General features: G+C 50.3%; 1 protein-coding gene across 3 annotated transcripts in view; it reads right to left on the bottom strand.

Moving 5' to 3' along the window:
* USP7 (ubiquitin specific peptidase 7) overlaps positions 1 to 22,569 on the bottom strand; it is a 64,103-nt gene that overhangs the window by 6,916 nt on the left and 34,618 nt on the right. For all 3 annotated transcript variants that reach the window (XM_027043278.2, XM_027043277.2, XM_027043279.2), the window contains 18 exons: positions 19,775 to 19,973; positions 17,710 to 17,848; positions 16,768 to 16,856; positions 14,710 to 14,818; positions 13,655 to 13,785; positions 13,169 to 13,223; positions 12,083 to 12,163; positions 11,892 to 11,982; positions 9,169 to 9,251; positions 6,605 to 6,714; positions 4,926 to 5,082; positions 3,175 to 3,319; positions 2,769 to 2,899; positions 1,923 to 2,057; positions 1,352 to 1,453; positions 1,081 to 1,186; positions 278 to 370; positions 122 to 189 (listed from right to left, as the gene is read on the bottom strand). In XM_027043278.2, coding sequence (XP_026899079.2) covers positions 122 to 189; positions 278 to 370; positions 1,081 to 1,186; positions 1,352 to 1,453; positions 1,923 to 2,057; positions 2,769 to 2,899; positions 3,175 to 3,319; positions 4,926 to 5,082; positions 6,605 to 6,714; positions 9,169 to 9,251; positions 11,892 to 11,982; positions 12,083 to 12,163; positions 13,169 to 13,223; positions 13,655 to 13,785; positions 14,710 to 14,818; positions 16,768 to 16,856; positions 17,710 to 17,848; positions 19,775 to 19,973 — 2,024 coding nt within the window. The remainder of the gene's footprint in view (positions 1 to 121; positions 190 to 277; positions 371 to 1,080; positions 1,187 to 1,351; positions 1,454 to 1,922; positions 2,058 to 2,768; positions 2,900 to 3,174; positions 3,320 to 4,925; positions 5,083 to 6,604; positions 6,715 to 9,168; positions 9,252 to 11,891; positions 11,983 to 12,082; positions 12,164 to 13,168; positions 13,224 to 13,654; positions 13,786 to 14,709; positions 14,819 to 16,767; positions 16,857 to 17,709; positions 17,849 to 19,774; positions 19,974 to 22,569) is intronic.

Consider the following 22,569-nt stretch of genomic DNA (forward strand, 5'->3'; position numbering starts at 1 on the left):
CCCCCAACACTGAGCTGCACACTTCACAGAACAGTGAACTCAGGGCCAGCAAAACGAACAAAGACAGCCCTCCCCCAACCACCCAAGATACACGGATTATGGAAAAACACGCCGTCCAAACCTCATAGAGGATAAGGCTAGTGTCCTGGGTAAATCCCGCTCTGTCGCACATAACCGGGAGCAAATCACCTGGGTTCAAGAAAATAAAGAATCCGAGGCTGTAACATGCCAGCACGTTAACAAAACCAGCTCCGAGGTCGGCACAACAAGGACTTACGGATTTTACAGGATATTGGTGTGTAGATGTGCCCACAGTAATTCAAGCTCCGCGTTTTGGGGTCATACATCTTCAAAAATAGCATGACATCATCTATAAGATTAACAAACAGGTTTTGTTAGGATCTTAACACTCGGGACAATGTTTTAAAAATGTTAACAGTAAGCCTAGTGGCATCCCAAAGGAAGGCTTACAGAGCCTAAAAGCAATTGTTTCAGGGGAGGGTTAGCCGCGATCCCAGGTCAACAGCATCATTCCAAACAGGCCCCCGGGAAACACTAATCTGAGGCAGTGAACTCATCAGGAATCTCACACTTCCAGAACAGGTATAACTAGCTGGTTGAGCGTTGCCATGGAAATATGCTAATATAGTGTCTTCGCCACCAGAAGGGACAGCCTGGTCTGTAGCAAGAACCACCCAGCATCTTACAGGCACCTGCTGTGTAAACCTACGGCCAAACTGTCCATCCACACACTCTCTGCGGCCGCTTCAGGGCGGCGCAGGCCGCACGGGTCGCAAAGCCCCAACTATTAAGGACCGGCCCTTGGCGGAGAGTCTACAAGCCCAGCGCTGTCACAGCCCCTGTCAGGCACGTGGCAAACCATGGGCCCAGACAAAAGTGGAACAGGAGGACTCAACGCGGCCGGTGCCTTCCAGCAGAGGTGGGGCCCACCCAGCTTTGCCAAGAAACACGAACACAGGAGGGGGCCGAGGGCCGGTTTCTTTGCCAGGGAAGAACGCCGGACCCTGGGTGTCTAGACGGTGGTCCAGGGAGCCGGCTCTGCGCTCTGAGGACACTTACGATCTTTGTCAAACTTGGGTAACGTGGCTCCGCTGGCGGCCAACTCCGGATCAACGGTTTCCAGGAATATCGTCCAAGGGTTTTCATTGTCACTGAGCTCAATCATCTATTTCCAAAAGAGAGGCTGGTTTTAGACTGTGTCAGCGGCTGTGTGAGGGTGAAGAACACGCCCACCACCCACAAAGTGGGCCAGAAGCAGATAAGGCACGCTGGCGCGCAGGCCAGGCCTCCACAGACCCCCATCAGGACAGGCGGCACCCGCGACACTCACCGTCTTGTTGCCGTCTGCCTCGTTATCCAACATCGCTGGCCGTTTGGTTCCATTGCTCCTTGCCTGCATGGGCCATAATCGGATTTGATCTTGTGGAAACCCCTGGTGGGGGGGGGGGGGGGGAAGGGGGGGGAGAAAAGCAAAGTAATTAAAAGCAGCTCACATTTTAATTCCATACAGGGGCGTCCGGGTGGCTCAGTCGGTAAGTGCCCGACTCCTGATTTCAGCTCAGGTCATGACCTCATGGTTCCTGAGTTCGAGCCCCACATCGGGCTCTGTGCTGATGGTGTGGAGCCTGCTTGGGATTCTCTCTCTGCCCCTCCTCACCTGCTCATGTGTGCACTCTCTCTCAAAATAATAAAAACTTAACAAAAAAATTCGATATGAATGTGATGATTCTAGGATTATATTACAATTACAGCTCTCCCTGCTGATGTGGTCCAAGACTCACCCTTCAGGGCTCCTAGTATTCCAGGGCTTGGGTGCCCGATCTGATCCCGTGCAGTTAAATAAGCAAGGGAGGAGAACGTGGGAGAACAAAATAACTACCCCCAGAACGGGTGGCACTCACCATGGTCTGAGAGAGGTTCTGGACAAATTCAGCCAGTGAGGAGTTTTTCAACACTTTGAACACAGTATATTTCACTTTTTCTTCATCGTACATATCATTGCCTTGGTGGCCACAAAACTGGTCCTCTGCAACTATCTGAAAAGCCACAAGCAAACACAACACTTTCCACACGATACATAAAAGCCACACGACCACCCCAGCCAAAACAAAGTTCTTACAGTAGTATGCTAAGAACAGCTAGTCTTTTGCTCCAAAGAACCTTCTTCAGAAGACCCAAGGAGAAAAACATCAAAGTGACCGGAGGAAATCAGGTGTTTCATCAGAATCGAGACACCTCCATTTCCACACAGCCGCTGCCCACTGACCGCGAGCACCAGTGGGAAACCCGCTTGTGTGGCAGTCTCTGGACAGCATACCGCCAGGATGCGCGAGCTGGCGGCTTTTTCCCGGCAATCAACTTGCTAAAAGGAACGCCCGTTTCCTGGTATCGCAACCAAACCACGAACCAACACCACCCGGAAATTCACCTCTCCGTCCAGCCCTCTTTTCTGTCCCCACCACTGGCCAAGCTTCTCCATGGCCTGGAGGGCCACCTCCCACTGGGAGCTCGCCCGCCTGAGGCCTTTCCCCTCTGACCCCTCGGTGCTTCTCATCCACCCCCTGGCCCAGTGTCTGGGGGTCTGAGTACATCTAACATCAGCCCTCAGCCTGCGCTGAAACGTGTGCCCCATAGGGCCAGGGAAACTGAGCACACGTGCCCAGGCAGCAGTCCCCCCCCCGACGAGGCCACAGCGCTCCGGAAGCGAGGCCTAGCGCGGGTCCCGCCTGGGGGGTGGGGGTGCTGACCTGCACTTGCATGTAGAGATGGGCTTCCTGCCGTTCCTTCCGCTTCTGAGCCTCGATCCTCTTCTCCTCCTGCAGTCGTTCCACCAACTGCTGAGGGATATCGTGGTCGGTGACAGCTTGTAAAACCTCACCTGCACGACAAATGTGCCCGCGTTTACCTCTGCGCGGGTTCTAGGATGCCCTCCTGAGAACGCCCCCATTCAGCGTCGCCATAAATGGAGCAGATCTGATTCGGGGGAAATGACTTGGTACCGTGAGCCCGCATCAAAACCCACACGGCCCCGTCCAGCTTGCTTGCGGAGGTCGGGAGCGAGGCCGCACAGGCAGAGCGCGGAATGTGCTGGGGCAAGTGGCACAGCTCAGGGTACAGCTGTCAAGCTTCCCAGGTAACAAGCCGGCTACTCACTCAGCTTTGATTCCCTGATGTAAACCAACATGTACGCGTTTGTGCAGTGCCGCACCGACAGGTCGTCGTCGTGACCCCCGTAATTGTGCTCGATGGCCTCCTCTTTCGTACACCTGGACACCACGTCGTCGTCAAACTTACACCACTGGCAACAAGACGCAGCAGAGAGAAAGCGCTTTGAGAAGCACACAACCGGAGAGGCAGCGTTTACCTACAAGTGACGCAGGGAGGTGCCGGGCCAGGCGCCGCCTCGGGCCGCCCTCTCGGGGAAGAGGTCAGCCAGCACCCGTATTCTGGGGCCACTGTGAGTTTGTCCCTTGGCAATTCCGTCACATGCTCAAATGGCCCACTTCGAATCAGATTCAATCTCCCGACAGTACAACTCTTTGCAGATCTGAGAAAATCATACCGAGTACACCTGACTTCGTCAGTAAAACTGGAGATTTTACGGTGTGGTTATGAAATTCAGTGGGACATTTGATAGGATACGTCATCGCAGCAAGAGAGGGCCTGGCTCAAGAAAAGGTCAGCAGAGTTGTACAGAGTACTTCTCTTCTGATCTCTTCATTGTGGGTCGAGGTGTTCTAAATGGCACTAAGTCTTGCAGGGAAAGGTTCGTTGTGGTCTGGGGCTGTGTGAGCACCCCCTGCCCAAGTCTCCTCACATGAGGGAGGTGGGCTCGGCCTCCGCTCTGTTCTGCACTGGCGCTACGATCCTGGACACAGACCCTGAGGACACCCTCACCCCTGGGGAACACTAGGAGACGCGACGGAGCATCACGCAGCACAGACAAGCAGGCGCGCAGAACGTGTGATTCATCCAGCCTCCCCTGCCCAAGGATTTCTTTCTTTCTGTCTTTTTTAAATTTACATCCAAATTAGTCAGCATAGAGTGGAACGATTTCAGGAGTAGATTCCTGAGTGCCCCTTACCCATTTAGCCCATTCCCCCCCCACAACCCCTCCAGTATCCCTTAGTTTGTTCTCCATTTTTTAGAGTCTCTTCTGTTTTGTCTCCCTCCCTGTTTTGGTATTGTTTTTGTTTCCCTTCCCTTATGTTCATCTGTTTTGTCTCTTAAAGTCCTCATAGGAGTGAAGTCATATGATACTCGTCTTTCTCGGACTAATTTCACTTAGCAAAATAGCTCCAGTTCCATCCACGTAGTTGCAAATGGCAAGATTTCATTCTTTTTGATTGCCGAGTAATACTCCATTGTATAGATATTACCACATCTTCTTTACCCATTCATCTGTCAATGGACATTTGGGCTCTTCCCCTATTTTGGGTATTGCTGAAAGTGCTGCTATGAACATTGGGGTGCATGTGCCCCTTCGAAACAGCATCCCTGTATCCCTTAGATAAACGCCTAGTAGTGCAATTGCTGGATAGGAGGGTAGTTCTGTTTTTAATTTTTTGAGGAACCTCCGCACTGTTTTCCAGAGTGGCTGCACCAGCTTGCATTCCCACCTGCCCAAGGATTTAAGTGGAGAGCAAGTGCCTCCCATTAGGTATGCAATGATAACGGTCCAATGTTCAAGGCTACTACAGTGCATACGTCAAGTGCAAGCACTCATTCACTATCACCTTTAAGGTATCAGCCATTCATGCATGGGAACACAGATAAATCAGAGCCCAGGGTGGAATCCTGCACTATTCAGGCCATCGGGTTGGGAGAGGAAAAGGCGAAGCTGAGCGCTGGGTAAGTGCCCCACACACCATGACATCTGACTCCGCCCCCTGCCCGGCACTTACTTTGCCATCCCCTTTGGGGTTTAGATAAACCACGTAATGTCCACCATGATTATCTCCACTGTGAACCAGGACTGCGTGAAGAATATAATTTGCAGGGTCCTTAGGATCTGTTTTTTGCAAAAATTCATCGAGTGGTAACTGTTCTGGGAATTCAAACCTATTAAAAAAACATTTTTAAAGAAATCCAGGTTTCACTGACATGTAAAATATTTCATGTGGAGACTATATTGCTAGACGTTCTAATTTACTGACTCGTCTTTATTTGGAAAGAGAAGTATCACTCTGACTCCGGAGGCCCTCCGAAGGACTTCTGTGGCGGCTCCTATTCATTAGGACAATTATTCACACATCAGTACAAAATGTGAAGCTAGGTATGAGAAAAGACACGCACAACGCATGGAGACACCCAACAGATTTCTAAGCTGAGGATGTCACACAACAGCCAGTCTCATGACAAACACACACCAGGACTTGTCTAGGATGTGGATGGCTGCAAATGTATTAATGAATGATTCCAACTGTCCTGGACCAAGACCACTGAGGACACGCTGCAGGTTTGAGAAACCTGGAGGGATCGAATCTGACAGGGGACACACGTTGAGAAAGGATCCCGTACACCTTGGGATTTCGGGAGACATCTGAACTTGATTTGTTTGTAAATTACTGGATCCATAAGCATTTTAATAACAGGGTCACGATTAATTACTAGGAGGGCCTTGAGAGACAGGAAGAAGGGCAGGCAGCTCGGCGAAGACGCGGAGGAGAGCGGCGCATGGAGTCTCCAGGGGCAGCCGGCTTGGCGCCCCCGGTGCTGCCCTCAGCAATTCTGGCTGCGCTGCCACATGTTCTGAATTCCTAAAAGATGCCAGAAATCTGGGCTTTTATGTGAAATCTCAAGGTTTTGATCTGTTTTAATGTTGGCAACTAATTCCAAAATCAGAAACAAAAGCAAGGTGAGGACCCAACGACACCCACCAGCAGGTGGGGCTTAGTCTGCGCGCTGCCGACGTGTGAGGTCTGGTGGGGACGGTTTCTTTACTACACACTCCACGATCGTGGACAGCGAGGAGCCGGCAAAGACCCAGCTGGTGGCAAATAATCGGACTGGGTCCACTCTCACTCCAGTTCCATGGGGGGACTGACCAACCACCCTATCCTGAGCTCAAACTAACCAGGACAAAAATAATGTATTCTAAACCAGGTAAGGGTGTGTGTACTATCATTCCTTTTTGTCTGGAATTTTGAAAACACTGGCAGTAAAGCACACAAGTCCATCTACATCCTCTTCTTGAAAATTCCAACACGTTCTAGAAGTTGATACGGAGAGTACAAAATAATACGGGAACATCAAATCCCACTCCTGAGCAAACAGCTAAGCTACATCGGGTCAAACAGAAAGCAGCCCCCCCCCGCCCCAAACCTCCCCAGGACGTCCATCCGCCACAGCACAGAGCGGGGCAGGGTTCCGGTAGAGGGAGTTATGGGAGGAGCAGCCTCTGAAACTCTTAAAGGAAATTATCCCTTTAAAATTATACTTCTTGGGAAACTGAGGCACAAGGGAACTCCCAAGTACATCCGAGATGAACTGACATTATAAAAAGACAAACAAAGCATGGAGACCGACCCCCCGAAGTCAGGTGATGATTCAATCTTAACTTTAACACCCCACAATAGATTACCTATCATTGATCTTGATATTTTGGTCCGTCTGAGGGTCATACATAAATCTCATCAGCTGCAGATGTAACACTGGTGGCAAAGTTAGGAACTTCACACCTTTCTCTGCTTCCTGAACATTGGAAAAGAAACCAAGTTTAGCTGGGCCCTACTTTGTCCCTGGAACAAGGGCAACAACGGCGGCTGGCAAGACGGGGGTGGGAGGTGGGGGCGGTTTACGGGATCCAAGGCGGGGTGCTTTGAAAATGTTCAGGCCCATAAGCAGAGAACAAACGGGTGGTTTTCGGTGGGCAGGGGCAGGGGCTGGAGGATGTGACAAAATAGGTGAGGGGGATCAAGAGGCACTAACTTCCAGTTTATAAAATAAACAGGTCACAGATTCAAGGTACAACGTAGTGACAATGAGAACGCTATGTGGGGACAGAGAGCCACTAGGCCTGTCGTGGTGAGCATTTCATAATGCTCAACACCAAATCTTACATGGCACACCTAAAATAAAATAGTGCATGTCAACTACATTTCAAGTAAAAAATAAAAATAGCTTAGGTCATGATCTTGTGGTTCATGAGTTCAAGCCCCACATCATCTCCTCTGATGTCAGCACAGAGCCCACTTCAGACCCTCTATCCACCCCCCCACTCCGCCTCCGCCCCATCCCCCCCACCATCCCCACTCACGAGTTCTCAAAAATAAATATTTAAGGGGCACCTGGGTGGCTCAGTCGGTTAAGTGTCCGACTTTGGCTCAGGTCATGATCTCCCGGTTCACGGGTTCGAGCCCCGCGTTGGGTTCTGTGCTGACAGCTCAGAGCCTGGAGCCTGCTTCGGATTCTGTGTCTCCCCCTCTCTCTGCCCCTCCCCTGCTCATGCTCTGTCTCTCAATAATAAATAAACATTAAAAAAATTTTTTAAATAAGATGTTCTACTTAGACCTTCACCACGTCTGCTACCAAAACTGAGACCATGCAGCAGCAGCTCATGTGCGAGGTTTATTTTGGGTTATGTTCTCTCTGAGGCCCAACCACAGGCAATAGCCAGGTGAATGGGGGCTTAATCATGCTGCCATGTTATACGCTCATTAAACATGATGGAAGATACATTGAAAAGCACAACAAGTCATTAAATGGAGAGGCAGAAGCCTAGGATTACAATTCTGTAAGGTTCGAGGTGTCCACAGACACCTGGACAGAACAGGCAGAGGCACAGACAATCATGCGCCGGGAGGTCTAGACTAGATCAGCTTCCCTCACCCTGGACTTTCAGGACCTTCGCGTCGGAGCGCGCCCTCAGTGCTCAGTCCAACCCGCTTCTGAAGACTGTCCTCAGTACCAGCAACTCAGTCTCTGTGCTGCGGGACTCGCCCGCTCCTGAACGAGGCCCCCCCCCTGCAGGCCCGGCTCCAGTCTGCTCACTAAAATAAGCCTCTGTGGCAAACTCAGCCACCACCAGGCCACCGGGGGTCCTGTCACAGCTCCACTTTCAATTCAGACCTTGCTTCTGGGCTATGTCCACCCAGAGGAATGGGGCTGTGACAAGCCACAATGTTCTCTGATGCTGAATCAGTGTGGTTACGAGGGCAAGGTTTCTCTGGAAAGAAAAATGAAAACCTGGGAACCTCCTGCCACACAAAGGAATGGCGTGGTTTTTCTACACCTTGAAAGAATCCAAGAATTGTTCCTCCACCACGGTCCACTGTGACTGTGATTCTAAAATACTATGTACTGCTCACCCAGACCCCCAAACCCACTGTGGACAAGGCAATTCTCGTGAGCTGACTGCAGTGCTCCCTGAGCACGTCTAGCTGCGTGTCTGCAACGTGACTTTCTGATCCACAGTGCAGCATCCCTGAGTGGCCTGACCAAGCATAAGAGCAGATCCGAGGCCCACTGAAACAGGGGGCACATCAGCACCATGAATTATAAATCGGCAAGCCTGGCAAGCAGGACGGTCTGAGAAATTGGCAACTGGCTGAGCCGATGTGTCCGGGTTAGGAGTCTGCAACACAGACCCTGGATGGCTGCGTTTGCGAGGCCGCTGCTGGCCCCACCGATCATGCCCCGGGCCGTGTCTCTCCACCTGACCAGTCACCGGTCCACAAGGCTCACTGCTCTGCCAGAAGCTTCCGGTCCCTGCGGGGCCTTGTGGAAGATAAGCAGGGACAGCCCGTGTTCACAGAACCAGGACAGGAGACGCACTCCTTATCCTCTAAGTCACGACCCTTTCAAAAACTAACTGCACCCCACACATGCACCCCAAAGTGGAGTCCGAGCGACAAAGTCCACCGCAGCCGGAGAAGCGGAGGAAAAGCTCTGCGTGGGCAGCACTGAGGCCAGGAGCAGGGGGGACGGACACAGTGAGAAAACGCCGTGTGCTGGGTGACAGGCCTACCTGAGAAACGAGCTGCAACCCCCCCCCAGCCCCCACCCCCGCCGTGTGATCACAGCTCCCAAGATGTAATGGCTGCACTCAGAATTCAAATCCTTTGAGCTCTGGGTCTGAGCAGCTTATGAAAAGCTCCAAGTGACTGTTTGGTCCACAACTGAAGCAGCGCATCGTTCCCACGTTACCTGCAAGCCGTGCTCCCCGGCGTCGTATTTATTGTCGCCGTCTAGTTGTTCCACGGCCACGTAATCCACAAATGATTCAAATACTTGAGAGAGAGAGAGAGAGAGAGAGAGAGAGAGAGAGAGAGAGAGAGAGTCAGCCAATGGTCTCACTAAAGGCCTTCATGACGGCACGGCTGCCCCATGCACTCAAGCTTGCCAGGGAGGACGCCAGTGGTGGCCTCCAGCTCCTGCCCCGGACGGCCACCAAGCCCCCACTGCTCCATGAAAACCCAGACCCCTGAGAACACTGACACGGTTCCTTGAGGGTGTTTGAAGCTGTAACAAGGAATCGAGTGTTTTAATAGCTTTACCAAAATCAAGTACCATTAAAGTACAAAATCTAACCCACACATAGAGCTGTAAGAAAGACCGTGTAGATAGAGCAGGAACGTGGGGTCAAGGTGAAAGGGTGCAAACTTCCAGCCGTCAGAGAAGGACTAAGGACCTAACGCAGAACACGGTGACAAGGGCTCAACATCCTGTTGTCTAAGTGAAGTTTGCCAAGAGTGCAGCACCTAAATATTCTCTCATGCACGTGCGCGCGCGATGAAGAAGGGACGTGTCAAGGTGGTCACTGGGACAGAGCACTCCTTTCACAGTATATCCGCAACGATCACAATGTACACTTTGAATATCCTAACGTTTTGTCAATTTAACCAAAATAAAGCTGGGGGTGGGAGGTGTAGAATTTGCTCAGGGAGAACCAGTGGACCAGAAGCAAGAATCTAAAAACAAACCCACACAAATATGAGCAACTGGCCGCTAACAAAGGTGCAGAGCAACGTGGAAAATGTGACGGGATCACCTGAGACCCACAGGGGGAGGGTCGGTCTTGACATCCTACCACATGCAAAACACCACTGTGTGGGGATTGTAGACAAACAGAAAAGATAAAACAGTAACAGATCAGAGACGACCTTATGACTTCAGGACAGATGTTCTTAGGACACAAAAAGCAAAGAAAAAATCCGGTGATTTCACTAAAATTCTGCAATTCCATTAAACACGTGGCAAACTTAGAAGAGTGAAAATAGGTGAGCCCCACAGAGGGAGCAGCTCAGCAACACAGCCGGGCCAGTGCCCAGAGCACTGAGAATGGCTCCTGCCCGGCTCCCTGTCCCTGTCACGGCTCCCTCGGGAAGGAGAGGCACCAGGCACACTCTCCTGCACTGGACAAGGACCCCGGGACTGTCCATCCAAAAGAGGTTTCAGGCCCGGGAAAACAGGCGGTACGGGACCATGATGGGTAAGAGCAGTTCAAGTGTCCCAGCTCACCGTGTGGGAGAGAAACCCAAACAGGGCCCACAGCAGCTGCCATGTGCAGTGCAGAGTGCCCAAGAAGAAAGCGGCAGCTCTTCCAGAGCCCCCAGGGAGGGCTGACCAGCAAGCAGGGTGTAGACTTATCTGGGGGCAGGGAAAGAACCACCCAGAGGCCGGGGGTACAGCCCCCAGAGGACACGTGAGCCTGGGAACAGTCTGTGCTCCCTCCAGCCACGGTGAAAAGCCTCCTTGTACACGGAGCTCTGGGCACAGCCTCAGGTGGGGGCCCATGTAGCGCTAACCACAAACTGCTGTGCTCCCACCAGACAGGGCGTAAAAACAAGCCTCCAAAGAATCACATGGTGTCCAAGCCAACTCCAACAGGTCCCAGAACAAAGGTGAAGAACATCCATACCCAAACAAGGTAAAAATCACAATGGCAGGCATCCACTAAGAGGACCAGACATGCAAGGAAGCTGGAAAACAGCCCCTGATGAAGAGCAAAGTGAATCAACAGAAACCAACCCAGAAATCACAGGTGACAAAACTGGCAATCAAGGACATCAACTATTATTAACTCCATCCCAGATGTTCAAGAAGACATCCAAATTGCCAGTAAGCAGCCAGAAAGGTGACCATCTCGCTGACCTTTGGGGAAATGCATACAGACAGCGAGAGTGCCACACTCTCACCAAAATGTCCAGACTGCTGACCGGTGGTCCTGCTGTGGATGCGGAGCGATGGCCACTGTCACACATGGCTGGGGAACAGAGATCAACAGACTGCTCTGGGAGCCTCGCTGGCCTCACCCACCGAATGTATATGCGTACCCTTGGAGCCTACAATTCCGCTCACCGTGAACGCAGAAGGATGCGTGCCGGAGACGGGCACAGCAACGGGAAAGGAACCTTATGTCCGAGCACCACACATTGAAAACGCAAACATCTACCAAGGAAAGAGTGGTTCCCAAAAACCTGCGGCATCCTCCTCACGCGGAGTAGCGTAAAGCAACGAAAACCATCAAGTTACCACTGCTCCTCGCGATATGCCCGATGCACAGATGTGGCGCTGGGCAAAAGGAGAGAAGCAGGGCTGTGTAGCCTGTATGATCCCATCTCTATAAATACTTAACACAGGCAAAAATAACGGGGTGGGGGGTGGGGGGGGTGTTAAAAGGCCAAACGGTGGTTCTCCTTTGAGACGAGGAGGTCGTGGCTGGGAAGAACCAGCGTGTGGGCGGCAGGCGTCGTGATGTGTGACCCGTGTGGGGCCGCGAGCCTGCGTTCACTTGGGAAGCTGTTCGCTCATCACTTGGGCGGGGGTCTCTGTCTGCACTAGATTTCAATGAAAATCACCGGGGCCAATGAAGCATGAAACCAAAACAGAAATGAGCGGAAGGCCAAGGTTATGTACACGGAACTTACTGTTTTTCTTTCCTTTTATACTTAGCTGGATATCATAATAATCTTCTCTCCTATCGGATCGATAGTCTACTTCTTTACACTGGATATAGGACTACAAATAAGGAAAATAAGAGGGCTTAAGTGTTAATTGTCGCTATCGTAGCGTTCTTAAATCATCTTAAAATCATTCTCTAAAGCTGGTAGCCACATACCACCATTTTGCCTCTGAACAATTTAGGTATGGTGCCTTCCACACACGTGCCCTTCATCTTGTTTTCCACATTATCAAGCAGCTGGAAGAGAAAGTTTGGGCTTTAAGAAAATGTGATGCTTCATTAACAGACAGTAATTCGAAACTTGACTAGGAAATTTCAATGGTCAAAGAAGTTCTAGACTATGAATATTATGACCTCCAGCATGCAATTATGAAAACATACAAAATCTTCGTCCTCGGTTGGGTATTTACAAAAATATCTACATGCAACAGTTGAGATTAACCTCTATACAGCCTTTGGAATGAATTAGTAATCTGTAGTGCCTTTAGAAGCATTTTTTATATTCATTTTACCTCTGTGGAAAAGCATGTAAATTGAGCACTAAACTTAACTCGTATTGGTCCACACCAAGAGATAAATGAGGTTGAGCCTGTCAACAGGATTGACTGGTTTGTCCATGGATATTTAATGAACTGGATTCAATCCAGCTAGTGCTGCAAAACAGAAAACACACCTTGCCCAGCCAATCACCTTGAATAGCCGTTTCATGTTGTGTATGTGTGTGACTTTGTGTGTGTCTGTGCGTCTTTGGTCACGACTGGAAGGACGGGAATTTGCTAGTGACTAAAGATGGTTTGGGGGAGAATCACCCGCACAGAGAGCTGCCTCTGTTAGAACTTCTGTGCAAAAGACGAGTCTGGGCGCTACGGAGTAACAGGAGTCCCTAGTCTACGGCGAAACAGGGCGGCCAGGACAGCTATGTCAGCCAATCTGTGGTTTCTCTGACTGGTAACTGGGGCAGATGTACCAACGGCAGATTTAAACCACACTACCTACCGCTACCGAAATTCAAGTTTCCCCTCACGCTGCCCTCTCCAAGAACAATTTTGTTCTCATTCTCTCTGGCTCATAAACTAGACAGACGCTGCCTTTCCTTCCTGGCCTGGCTCTGTCCTGAACAGAGATGGGCGCACCTGAGTTGCACTGGCGCGAGGCAGGTCTGAGGTTTTACTTGCTACCACGTCCGACAGTGCTTTACAGCAGTCAATGTTAAGTAGTGTGCGGTTACGGCGGAGAACTTACCACTCGACACAGCTCCTGAACGTCGTGCTGCATGAAGCTATCTAAAGTTTCCCACCTTGGAAAGAGAAAAGGAATGTTTGTATTTATTTACAGTTCCAGACTTCAATAAGAGTAAACTAAGCAACTCAGACTTGAAAAGCGAGCTGTAGGACAGGCCACTATTCGTCAATCCGTCTTCTGAGGGAATTATCTTTAGGGGTCCCCAATTTAAAGACCACTGAATTCTATCAGGGCACCAACATCTTCACAGCTCTGTCCTGTTCTGAACGTCCTGCGGTGCATAAGAGGACGTCGTTAAGTGGTGAATTATTTCTCAGGCCAAATTCCAAACCACAGCCTTTTATTACGGAAAGGACAAACCAAATCCAGTGATTGAAACACCCAGGCGCACTGAAATGCCTACACTGCGCTCTGGATTCTCCTACTACGCGCTCACCCATCCTTGCAGAAGGAAGGAGAAGGCGAAGAAGGCGATACAATACATACCCGAAGGACTTCGTTAGCTTTTTTGTTCCTACAGGCTTATCGCTGTGCTGTAATTCGTAGAACACTCTTTGTAATGCTAAGGGGACGCTTTTGGATGAGTCATCACCCTCTGTTGGCATCATGTACACAGCCTAAAATAATTGATTAAGAAATAAAAATGGAATTTTATGTGAAAGTATCATTTCCAATATCACAACGGCTAAGGTAGTTGGTAGGGCTTCTAACTATCCTTCCAAAATAGCTCAGGAAACTTTTTTAAAACATCCTCAAAGTCTGTAGAGGCAACATAAAAACCATGAGAAAGCAAGAAAGAATTTAAAAATTTACCTACAACTCGCCATCCAAAGAGAACCACTTGTATTTCATACCTCTTGGAACACTTTTTAGCTTCACATCGCTTGTGAACAAAAGGTGTCACAAAACCTAAGTGCCACTGGGATGATCCACACCCCCACCCCCACCCCCGGTCCCGACTATACCGTTCTGTCGTGGTCACTACAGTGCCAACGTAACCGGAAAAGCCAGCAGAGCAGACCAGCCAGTGCCTGCCCCCGCCCCCAACCCGGAGTCCGTGTGGCCTGCACCCTCGCATGGCCTTCCGAAAGGACTGACGACCAGCTAGCCTGTACCAGACTCAGGGGGTGTCTGCGGTCTTTACTATTAGCGCTCTCAGGAAAATGACCTTTACCTGTATGTGAAATTAGACTTCACAGCCGGTGGCTTTGCAATTCAATTTTAACATAAAAAACTTTTCAGATGTTGCTGTTAATGCCTTTCATATTTAAAACAAAAATTTTTTTTTTTTTTAGTATCTCTAGCCCAACAAAATTAGGTTAGCCAGCAAACTTTTGATCATCCAAGTTAGTTTCACGAGTGTCCAAACACGGAGGAATAAAGATATGCACAAGCATCCCAGAGGGGCCCCCGTCCGGAGACAGCACTGTGGTGGTACCGGGAGAGACACGGCAAAGTCCGCCAACAGGACTCTGCTTGTCGCTTAAAACTTGAGAAGCGGGTGGGCAGGAGGTTGAGGGAGAGAAATACCATCCATTTACCTTTCGTAGTTGATTTGTGAAAAACAAAGTCTGCAGCAGGCTGTTCATGTAACAAGTCGCTCCCTGATTCTTTAAACCGACATAGCCCGTGTGCTTCTTTGAATCCCACCTACAAGACCAGTTCGAGGTTGAGGGAAAACCGCACAGGACACCGCCTCACTTCCGCAAGTGCGTGTGGAGCGTGCGGCCGCCACACTGCTGTGCACCACCGCCTGTCTCCCGCCATCCTGACGTGGGAGCGACTGCCACGCACTCCTCACCGCCAGGCCCCTGCCTGGGCACCAGGGCCCAGAGTGCTGGGCACAATCACGGGCTCAGTTCACCCAGGTGCACAAACCGGGCGCTGGAGAAGCAGCTTAATGCCGCCGACAGCAGCGCTGTCCTCGTCTACCGAGATCGCCGCTCGCATGTACTGGCTGGATTCTATCAGACTGGCTCCCAGTGTGGCTCTCCTGCATTCGTATTAAGTCACGTGTGGAGTCAGCAAGAAATGCCAACGGCTGAAACCCCTCTTTTCTGCAGACTCATACACACGAGCGAAGCCAGGCATGTGTACCAGGGCAAGCTGAGCTCAGACTTCTGAACTAGCTCTCTCTCTTTAACCTGCTAGGCTGGTGGTCTTCTCTGAGCAGAATGGGTAGGTCTTCTCAGAGCTGGCGGTCCCCACTGCACACCCCTCCCCCAGCCCATAGTGACAGGAAGCTCGAGGGAATACCAGTCAAACCACCCCCGGGCCCATCCCCATCTGCATATAACGTGAAGACAAGAACGAACACTTTTGCCACTGAGCTGTGGCCAACACTAGACCAGGTGTCAGGGGTCAACAGTAAGTGCTGATTCCAGGGCTTAGTCCGTGACCTTTCTGACACACTTGGGTATACCACACGGCCCTGGTTACAGTATGTGCGTATCTGTGGATCATTTTAAAAATTGGCAAGAAAATGCAAGAATCCTAAATTATAAATGGTTATTTCAAAATCTATAATCACAAAGATTTAGGTGTAATGCCTGAATAGGTTGTGGTAAGTAACACTAAGCCAAGAAATCAGTTTTGATTGGTAAGGGTGAAAAACCCAGTCTACTTTTTTAGTCAAGAAAAGTAGATCACAAACATAGGGAAAAGGTTTTTAAAATGGCAGGGTGGGGGGACAAACGCAAAAGACTGAGTTTTTTTGTTTTTTGCCTCCACCCCTGCTACAACTCAAGCCCTGAAAAGGCTGCTCAAGAAAAGGTGGATCCCTCCTGTACTTGCCCTGGCCACGTCAGCCAGGACCTGGGCTAAGTAACAGCTCCTCCCTGGCTGCCCCACAGTCCCTGCCGGATTCCACCCAGGCCAACCACACCCTCCTGCCAGAGCAGGGCCCCATGAAGACACACAGGTAGCGGGGAGAGACGGGTGCCCGCCACTCCACTTCTTCCCAGACTGTGCTTTCCAGCCTACCCCGTCCCCAGCCCTGAAAAGTCGGCAGGTCCCCATGGCCCAGCGTACCCACCTCAACTCCCACCCCTTCCAGATGTGCCACCCAACCCCACACTTCGCTGCCGGTGCCTTCACTCCTGATGTTCTCCCTGCCCCAACCCCTTAACCTCCTTAACATGTAGCCCAACCCCATGCTTTCTGCAAGGCCAAGCACGGCTTTGTGCACACAGACCTCCCACCCCTGGGGTTTGATCTCATCTCCTCCTCCGAGCTCGGCTACACCTCCCTCACCCTCCCGCCCACCACCACACCTGCCACTTCCAGAACTGGTAGGAACTGCCCCCTCCCCGCCACAACAGCCCCACCAGTCTGTGTATTCCTTGGGGACAGAAACCCATGGCTAACTGGCCGACCAGAATTACACTCCTAGTGCACAGCAGTGTCTGGCATACAGAAAATGCTCAATACATGTGTCAAGTGAAGGGGTCAATGTGAAGCTGGGTAAGGTGTGTGCGCCTAGGGGCAAGCACAGGGAGGGTGCTTATCGGTTAAATATATGCACTGTTAATATGCTAATGTTTCTTTCACTACAGCACAAAAGGCATTTCTTAAGAGCGCCCAATTAAAGAAAAACTTACGCAACTCCATGGGGAGCATCCGCCTGTACAAAGACTTCAAAAGTAACTTTGTCATCATCTATAAATCCTTTCTCAGGATCAGTCACTTCCTATAAAAAATAAGAATATCCAACTTGCATAAGAACACACGGACGCGTGCTACATTCCAAAGAGACAATTACCCTCACACCCTCTGCATGTTAGAGGAAAAGACTGCTTTTTCAAACACCCAAATCGTGCTTCTGGTTTTGCAGTGTTTTGACTGGTTTTAAATAGCGTCCTCTGAACAAAACCAGCAAAAGCATGGTTCCTCTTGGAGGCATCTGGGAAGTCCCGGGGAGCCCCTCGCCAGGGCACAGGCTGGAAGGAACGCGCACCTGCTCACAGGAGCAGGGCCTGGAGAGCCCAGCAGGATGCCCCCTTAAAAACCTGCCCTGGTTTCCACTTCTGCAAAAAGCAGCCAAGGGACACCTGGCTGACTCAGTCGGTTAAGCGTCCGACTTCAGCTCAGGTCACGATCTCAAGGTTTGTGAGTTCGAGCCCCACAGAGGGCTCTGTGCTGACAGTTTGGAGCTCGGAGCCTGCTTCGGATTTTGCGTCTCCTTCGCCCTTTCTCCCCATCCCTTGCTCGCGCACTCGCGCACTCTTTCTCTCTCTCAAACTAAGTGGGGAACTGATGAGGGTACACGAAGCCAGGCCTAGCTGAGGGAAGCGCCCCCTTTTAAAGGAGATTCGGCCTGTTGGGAAAGCTAGGAACTACCTTACGGACGTCCGACAAAGAGCTGAGACTCAAGCCCTGTCTGCTGGCTGCTTCAAAACCTCAGCTTGCAAACTGGAGAGATCACATTTTCACAGACACCTGTTCACCTGACAGAGCAAACATTCTCACTGCGAACAGAAGGATCTGCAGAATGAAGAAGGAACGCTGCTCAGGTCAGTCAGTGTAATGGCAGGGTTACTTACGCTCCAGGCCATGAAATTGGAGAAGCCCCAGTCATTCTCTTTGTGGAAGAACAAGTGGCTGATGCGTCGACTGAAGGACTTCTCGTCGTCTCTGTAATTTATTATCTTCAGCACAGCTTGTGCATGGCAAGACCACGACCTGGTCAAAGAGAACCTAAGCCTCAGGTGACCCACTTAACTGACGTTTACACATTGTTTCAAAACAGAGCATGTGAAAATTCCCACATTTTTTCCCGTCCTTCTATTTGGGGAGGTGGAGTGGGGGACACATTTACCTTTAATGAAGAAAGAAGCTAAAAGGGGTCGAGGAACCCCCCCCCCCCCCCGCCGTGTGGACTGTACTGATTTGACCCATGGGTTGTTTTTGTTTTGTTCTGTTTTTTAAGTAGGCATTGAGCTCAACGCAGAGCTCAATACAGAGCCCAACGCAGGGCTTGAACTCATGACCCTGAGATCAAGACCTGAGCTGAGATCAAGAGTCGGATGTTTACTGACTGAGCCACCCAGGTGCCCCGAGCCATGGTTTTATTTTAATTTTTACAAGTTTTTTTTTAGGTCAGTTTTTTTTTTAATTGGTATCAATAAAATACAGTTTCTGAACTTTAGATACTGGCCTTTAGAGTCTGTAAGAGACTAGCTTCTGGTCAGACAGTGGTTCTGGTATCTGGGTTGGGTGTTGGGTGAAAACACAAGAGCTCCCCTCCAGGAGCCCCCGGAAGCTCTGAGCAGGGGCGCCTAGTCACAGCCACAGCCCGGGCTGCAGTCAGGCTGGGGGCGGGTCACAACAGAGCCTCTGGATCTGTGCACAAAAACCGAACGGACGCAGCCCTTTAAAGGGCCACTGGGGGCTCGGAGCCACAGCAGAGCCACACACAGCAGAGTTTCCAGAGAGCTCTGAAGTGACAGCAGTGCAGGCCCAGTATGGGCACTCCTGTCTGCCCAGGCTGCCTGCTCCAGGGACGGACGGCTCACCACGTTCCCAAACTACTGTCAGGCCCAAATTGTCTGTTAGGCTAAAATGTAGCCTCAATACTCACCGGAAATCAGATCAGAATGTGAACACAGGAAGGAAAATTTTAACCTATATACAGGCCCTGGCTGCAGCACAGAATTGGCCTGGCACTTCTTAAACATCCACGTAAAAAAGAAAAACGTAACGGACTGTGTTCCCTGGAGCTTGGACAGAGCAGCCAAGGCCAGTGCCCCTGTGGCCCTCTGAGGACCAGCCTTCACTGAGAGGTCTGGAGGGCCACAATCTGGGGGTGGCAGGGAGCCTGGACAGACGTGGGCCAAGGAAGCAGCCTTCTCACAGATTCCTCGATATGGGAGGAGAAGGACACAGTGACAAAGTGATCTGGGACCCTTTCAAACAATGTCAACTAAGCTTCTGACATACGCTGACCGGTGACAGTTTTTAATTAAGGAAAGAATCAAGCTATTGAGGATCTATCAATAGGTAGAAAACGTGAAGCCTCTGATCTTTGTTTTCATCTGAATAAAGGGACCATAAACACTTTTCCTAATTTGAAGACATTTTACTACATATTTCTTTTTCAGAATTGTAAGAACAAAACAGTTTCTCTAAAATAAGCTGGGGAGGCCCACGTGGTAAAACCCTCAAAGGATGTTTTAATCCAAACTCTCTGAATAACACACAGGAGCTGGTTAACACAACAATGCCGAGGCCTCCAGACCTGAGGAATGTTCCTTAGCTACAGTTTTCCCCTCAGGCACTTACTGGTAGAATAATTAAACCTGGTAATCCAGTAGTCAGCTAGTCCAGATGGACCCTGATTCCGTGTTCCCTGGGCAGGCAGATTCTAATACCTGAACCTCAGTGTCTTGTTTGCAAGAAAAACATACACCTTTTCTAGCTTGGAGAGAATACCTACCATTGAGTTTTAAAGAGAGAAATGTAGTTCATCTAATGTAAAATCAGAGGGCTATGTAGAGGCAGCAAGGAAAGGCAAAAGTTTTAAACTCAAAGAGGCCGATCAGACTGAGCCTCCAATCACGGAGCATAACTATTTGTGGGTTCGTAATGGCATCATTTAAACTGTCTTACGTGGAATCAGATTCAGCATTGCACTGGAGAAAGAATCCTACGCTTTTTTGGTGTGGTCTGTCTGGATAAAAGCGTGGCATCACCATAATCTTCCACGGCAGATTTCGCACAAAACACGGAGGGCTAAGGACCGACTCACTCAGTCTGCTGAAGCGCTCGACAGTGAACTGAAAGGTTGCCTCGGAGCGCCAACTCGTGTCTGCAAGAAAAGGCCGTGTCAGTCACAGGGCTCGGGCGTCGTGAGACCACACCTGACAGCCGACAACCGTGGGACCCGCGCGGGACAACCAACCACGTCGGGGAGCCGTCCGCACAACTGCGACCTAACCGCTAGAGCCTAACTCTTGGGAAAATGAGAGCATGGCATCTAGAAGAGGGAGGGGACACGCCATTTGTGTGTGAATGAAATCCAAATCCCAGAGGGCTACCGACACACCCCTGCCTGCCCTCCTAGATTCCAGAGCTGGGCCTGTAAGAACGTCTACTCTACCCTCGAGCCCCAAAATTGCCAAGTCCTCCCTGGTGAGTGGACAGGCCCTGCAGAGAAGGCCCGGGGCGGCCGTGGGACAGCTGCTCAAGGTCAGGGCGCGCAGAGGAAAAGCGGAGGGCGGACTCAGGCCAAGTCAAGTCTGGAGAAAGGAAGGGGAGGGGGCATTGCACCCGCAGGCTCACCAGGCCCCGAGGGGGCAGAACAGTCATTCCCGCTGTTCTAGAGACAACACTGCTGAGAAGTTAGCCCCAAACAAACGTTAACATCATCAGTTCACAGTTTCTGTGAAATACCAGCCTGGACTCCCTAGGGGGAATAATTTATAGAGAAAGAAACCGGTATTCTTCTCAACACGAATGGTAAAAATTGTTCAATTTACTCAACAAGACATGAAGGCCATGTACAGAACTAAGGTTTCCTCCAATAGAAAGCAATATATTAGTAGAGTGCCTCTTAGCAGACTTTCAATTACAAGTCACACTTTAGAATTCCACCCTTTGCCCATGGTGACTGTTCATTTACAAGTGACTCAGGCTCACAGGACATCTGCGGCCCCCCGCCCCCAACTGCTGTCTATATGGTGCTTCTCAAACTCTTGGGGAGTGGCAGCCTCCCAAGGCTGCCCCGCCACCCTTACTGACCGGCACTTTTACGAGACATCAGAAAGCTGCCACAGCAAGGTCAAGTTGCCATACAAGCTTCTAAAGGCTTTCTCTCACTTTCGGTGCCTATCTGGTTGGAGACGGGGTACAGTTCACAGACTGGCAGGGGAACGAGGGCCACGATGTGAAAAGCCACCACTGGCGTATGCAAGAATCAAAGGTGCGTGGAAGGCTTTTTCTGGTGTGGCAGCGGGGGCTATTTTGCCATCCTTGCCCCCCAGGCTCCTGACGCACAAGAGGAGACTCTCGGGCTCGGGGAAGGGCATGTTCGGAAGAACAACATGCCGCCTTCCTTCACCCTTCTGTCTCCTAACTTCTAAGACAACCAAACGCTCAGGACAGAGACTTCTCAGGGTACAGAGACTGCTTGCGTTTGTGACTGTCTGAATTTGTTCCTAAGAAAACATGTCCATCAATCCTCATGAGAGGGTAGTATTCTTTACCAAAGAAATAAGAACCAAGAGGAAATGCGACAGTTAGCACTCACACCTTCTTTTCACACTCTTCATCCCCAATTGTTCTGCTACACACAACCCTGCTCAGCAGACCGCAGAGGCTCTCTGAGAGGAAGAGCGGCTGAACAGGGGGGGTGTCCGTCTGAGAGATGCAGTATTTACTCCAGCTTCTTGAGGTGGCAGATACGACCCTAATCCCTCTGAGGGACCAAAGTACCAAAAAGCCAAGAAATGTGTTCTAATGTCTAGGAATGGCGCAGGAAACACGTGGGCCACTATTTCAAAGACACAAATCACACGTGCACAGCACTTAAATCCTGCAAGGTAGGCAAGGGCAGGGGTTCTAGAAGTCCCACTTCACAGATGAGGAAAACTGAGGCTCGCTGAGATTACGTGGTTTTATCTTATCTGAGGTGTTTTACAAAATGACCACAGTGGGTTTCAGTACCCATGATCTGTGCACCCTGAACAGTGACCTTGCCTCTGGTTTGTAAAATGCCATGTTCTGAAGTTTAACATACCCCTCGCAAGGCAGAGCACAATAAAACTGGGCTCTTTGTGGAGACCAAAGAACTGCAATCAACCAAATAAAAGTCACCAGAGGGCACACACTCATGGGACCTAAAGAGCTCAACTTCACAAAGTCCTGCCTCTCTTGTAACTCACTTGTTTTCAGAAACAATTCAACCCATTGTAGGATTAGATTTTTATGCAGACAAAATGGAAATATATCATACATGCTTTCTCCATCCCAAACTTCAGCCCAAATTCGAAGTTGATCTTAAATACGCAACAGAACCAACCAGAACTCTGCATGGCACTGAGACTGCAAGATGGCAAGCCCTTCCTTCAGAGGCAGAAGGAGCAGCCAGGAGCCAGTGCCTGCAGCCATCCTGCCTCACAGAGCTCAGCTCACACGTGCATTTATACACTCCATGTGAGATTCCGCCTCGCATTCAAGGCATATCCTTAGGACAGACTTGTTTCTGAAATATGCTAGGAGACTTCATGAGAATAAAAATGTTGCCCTGTGGTTCCCAACTCTTCATAACCAATTGAATTAATTGAAAAACTACATTATATACCAAAAGATAAGGGCGGGGGGGGGGGGTCTACAAAAAAGTAGAGCAGACTTGAAACCCATCTCTGGCAGAAAGGCCTGGCCTGATGACAGTCCCATGAGGAATT

The sequence above is a fragment of the Acinonyx jubatus genome, chromosome E3, assembly GCF_027475565.1.
Source record: "Acinonyx jubatus isolate Ajub_Pintada_27869175 chromosome E3, VMU_Ajub_asm_v1.0, whole genome shotgun sequence".
NCBI lineage: Eukaryota > Metazoa > Chordata > Mammalia > Carnivora > Felidae > Acinonyx > Acinonyx jubatus.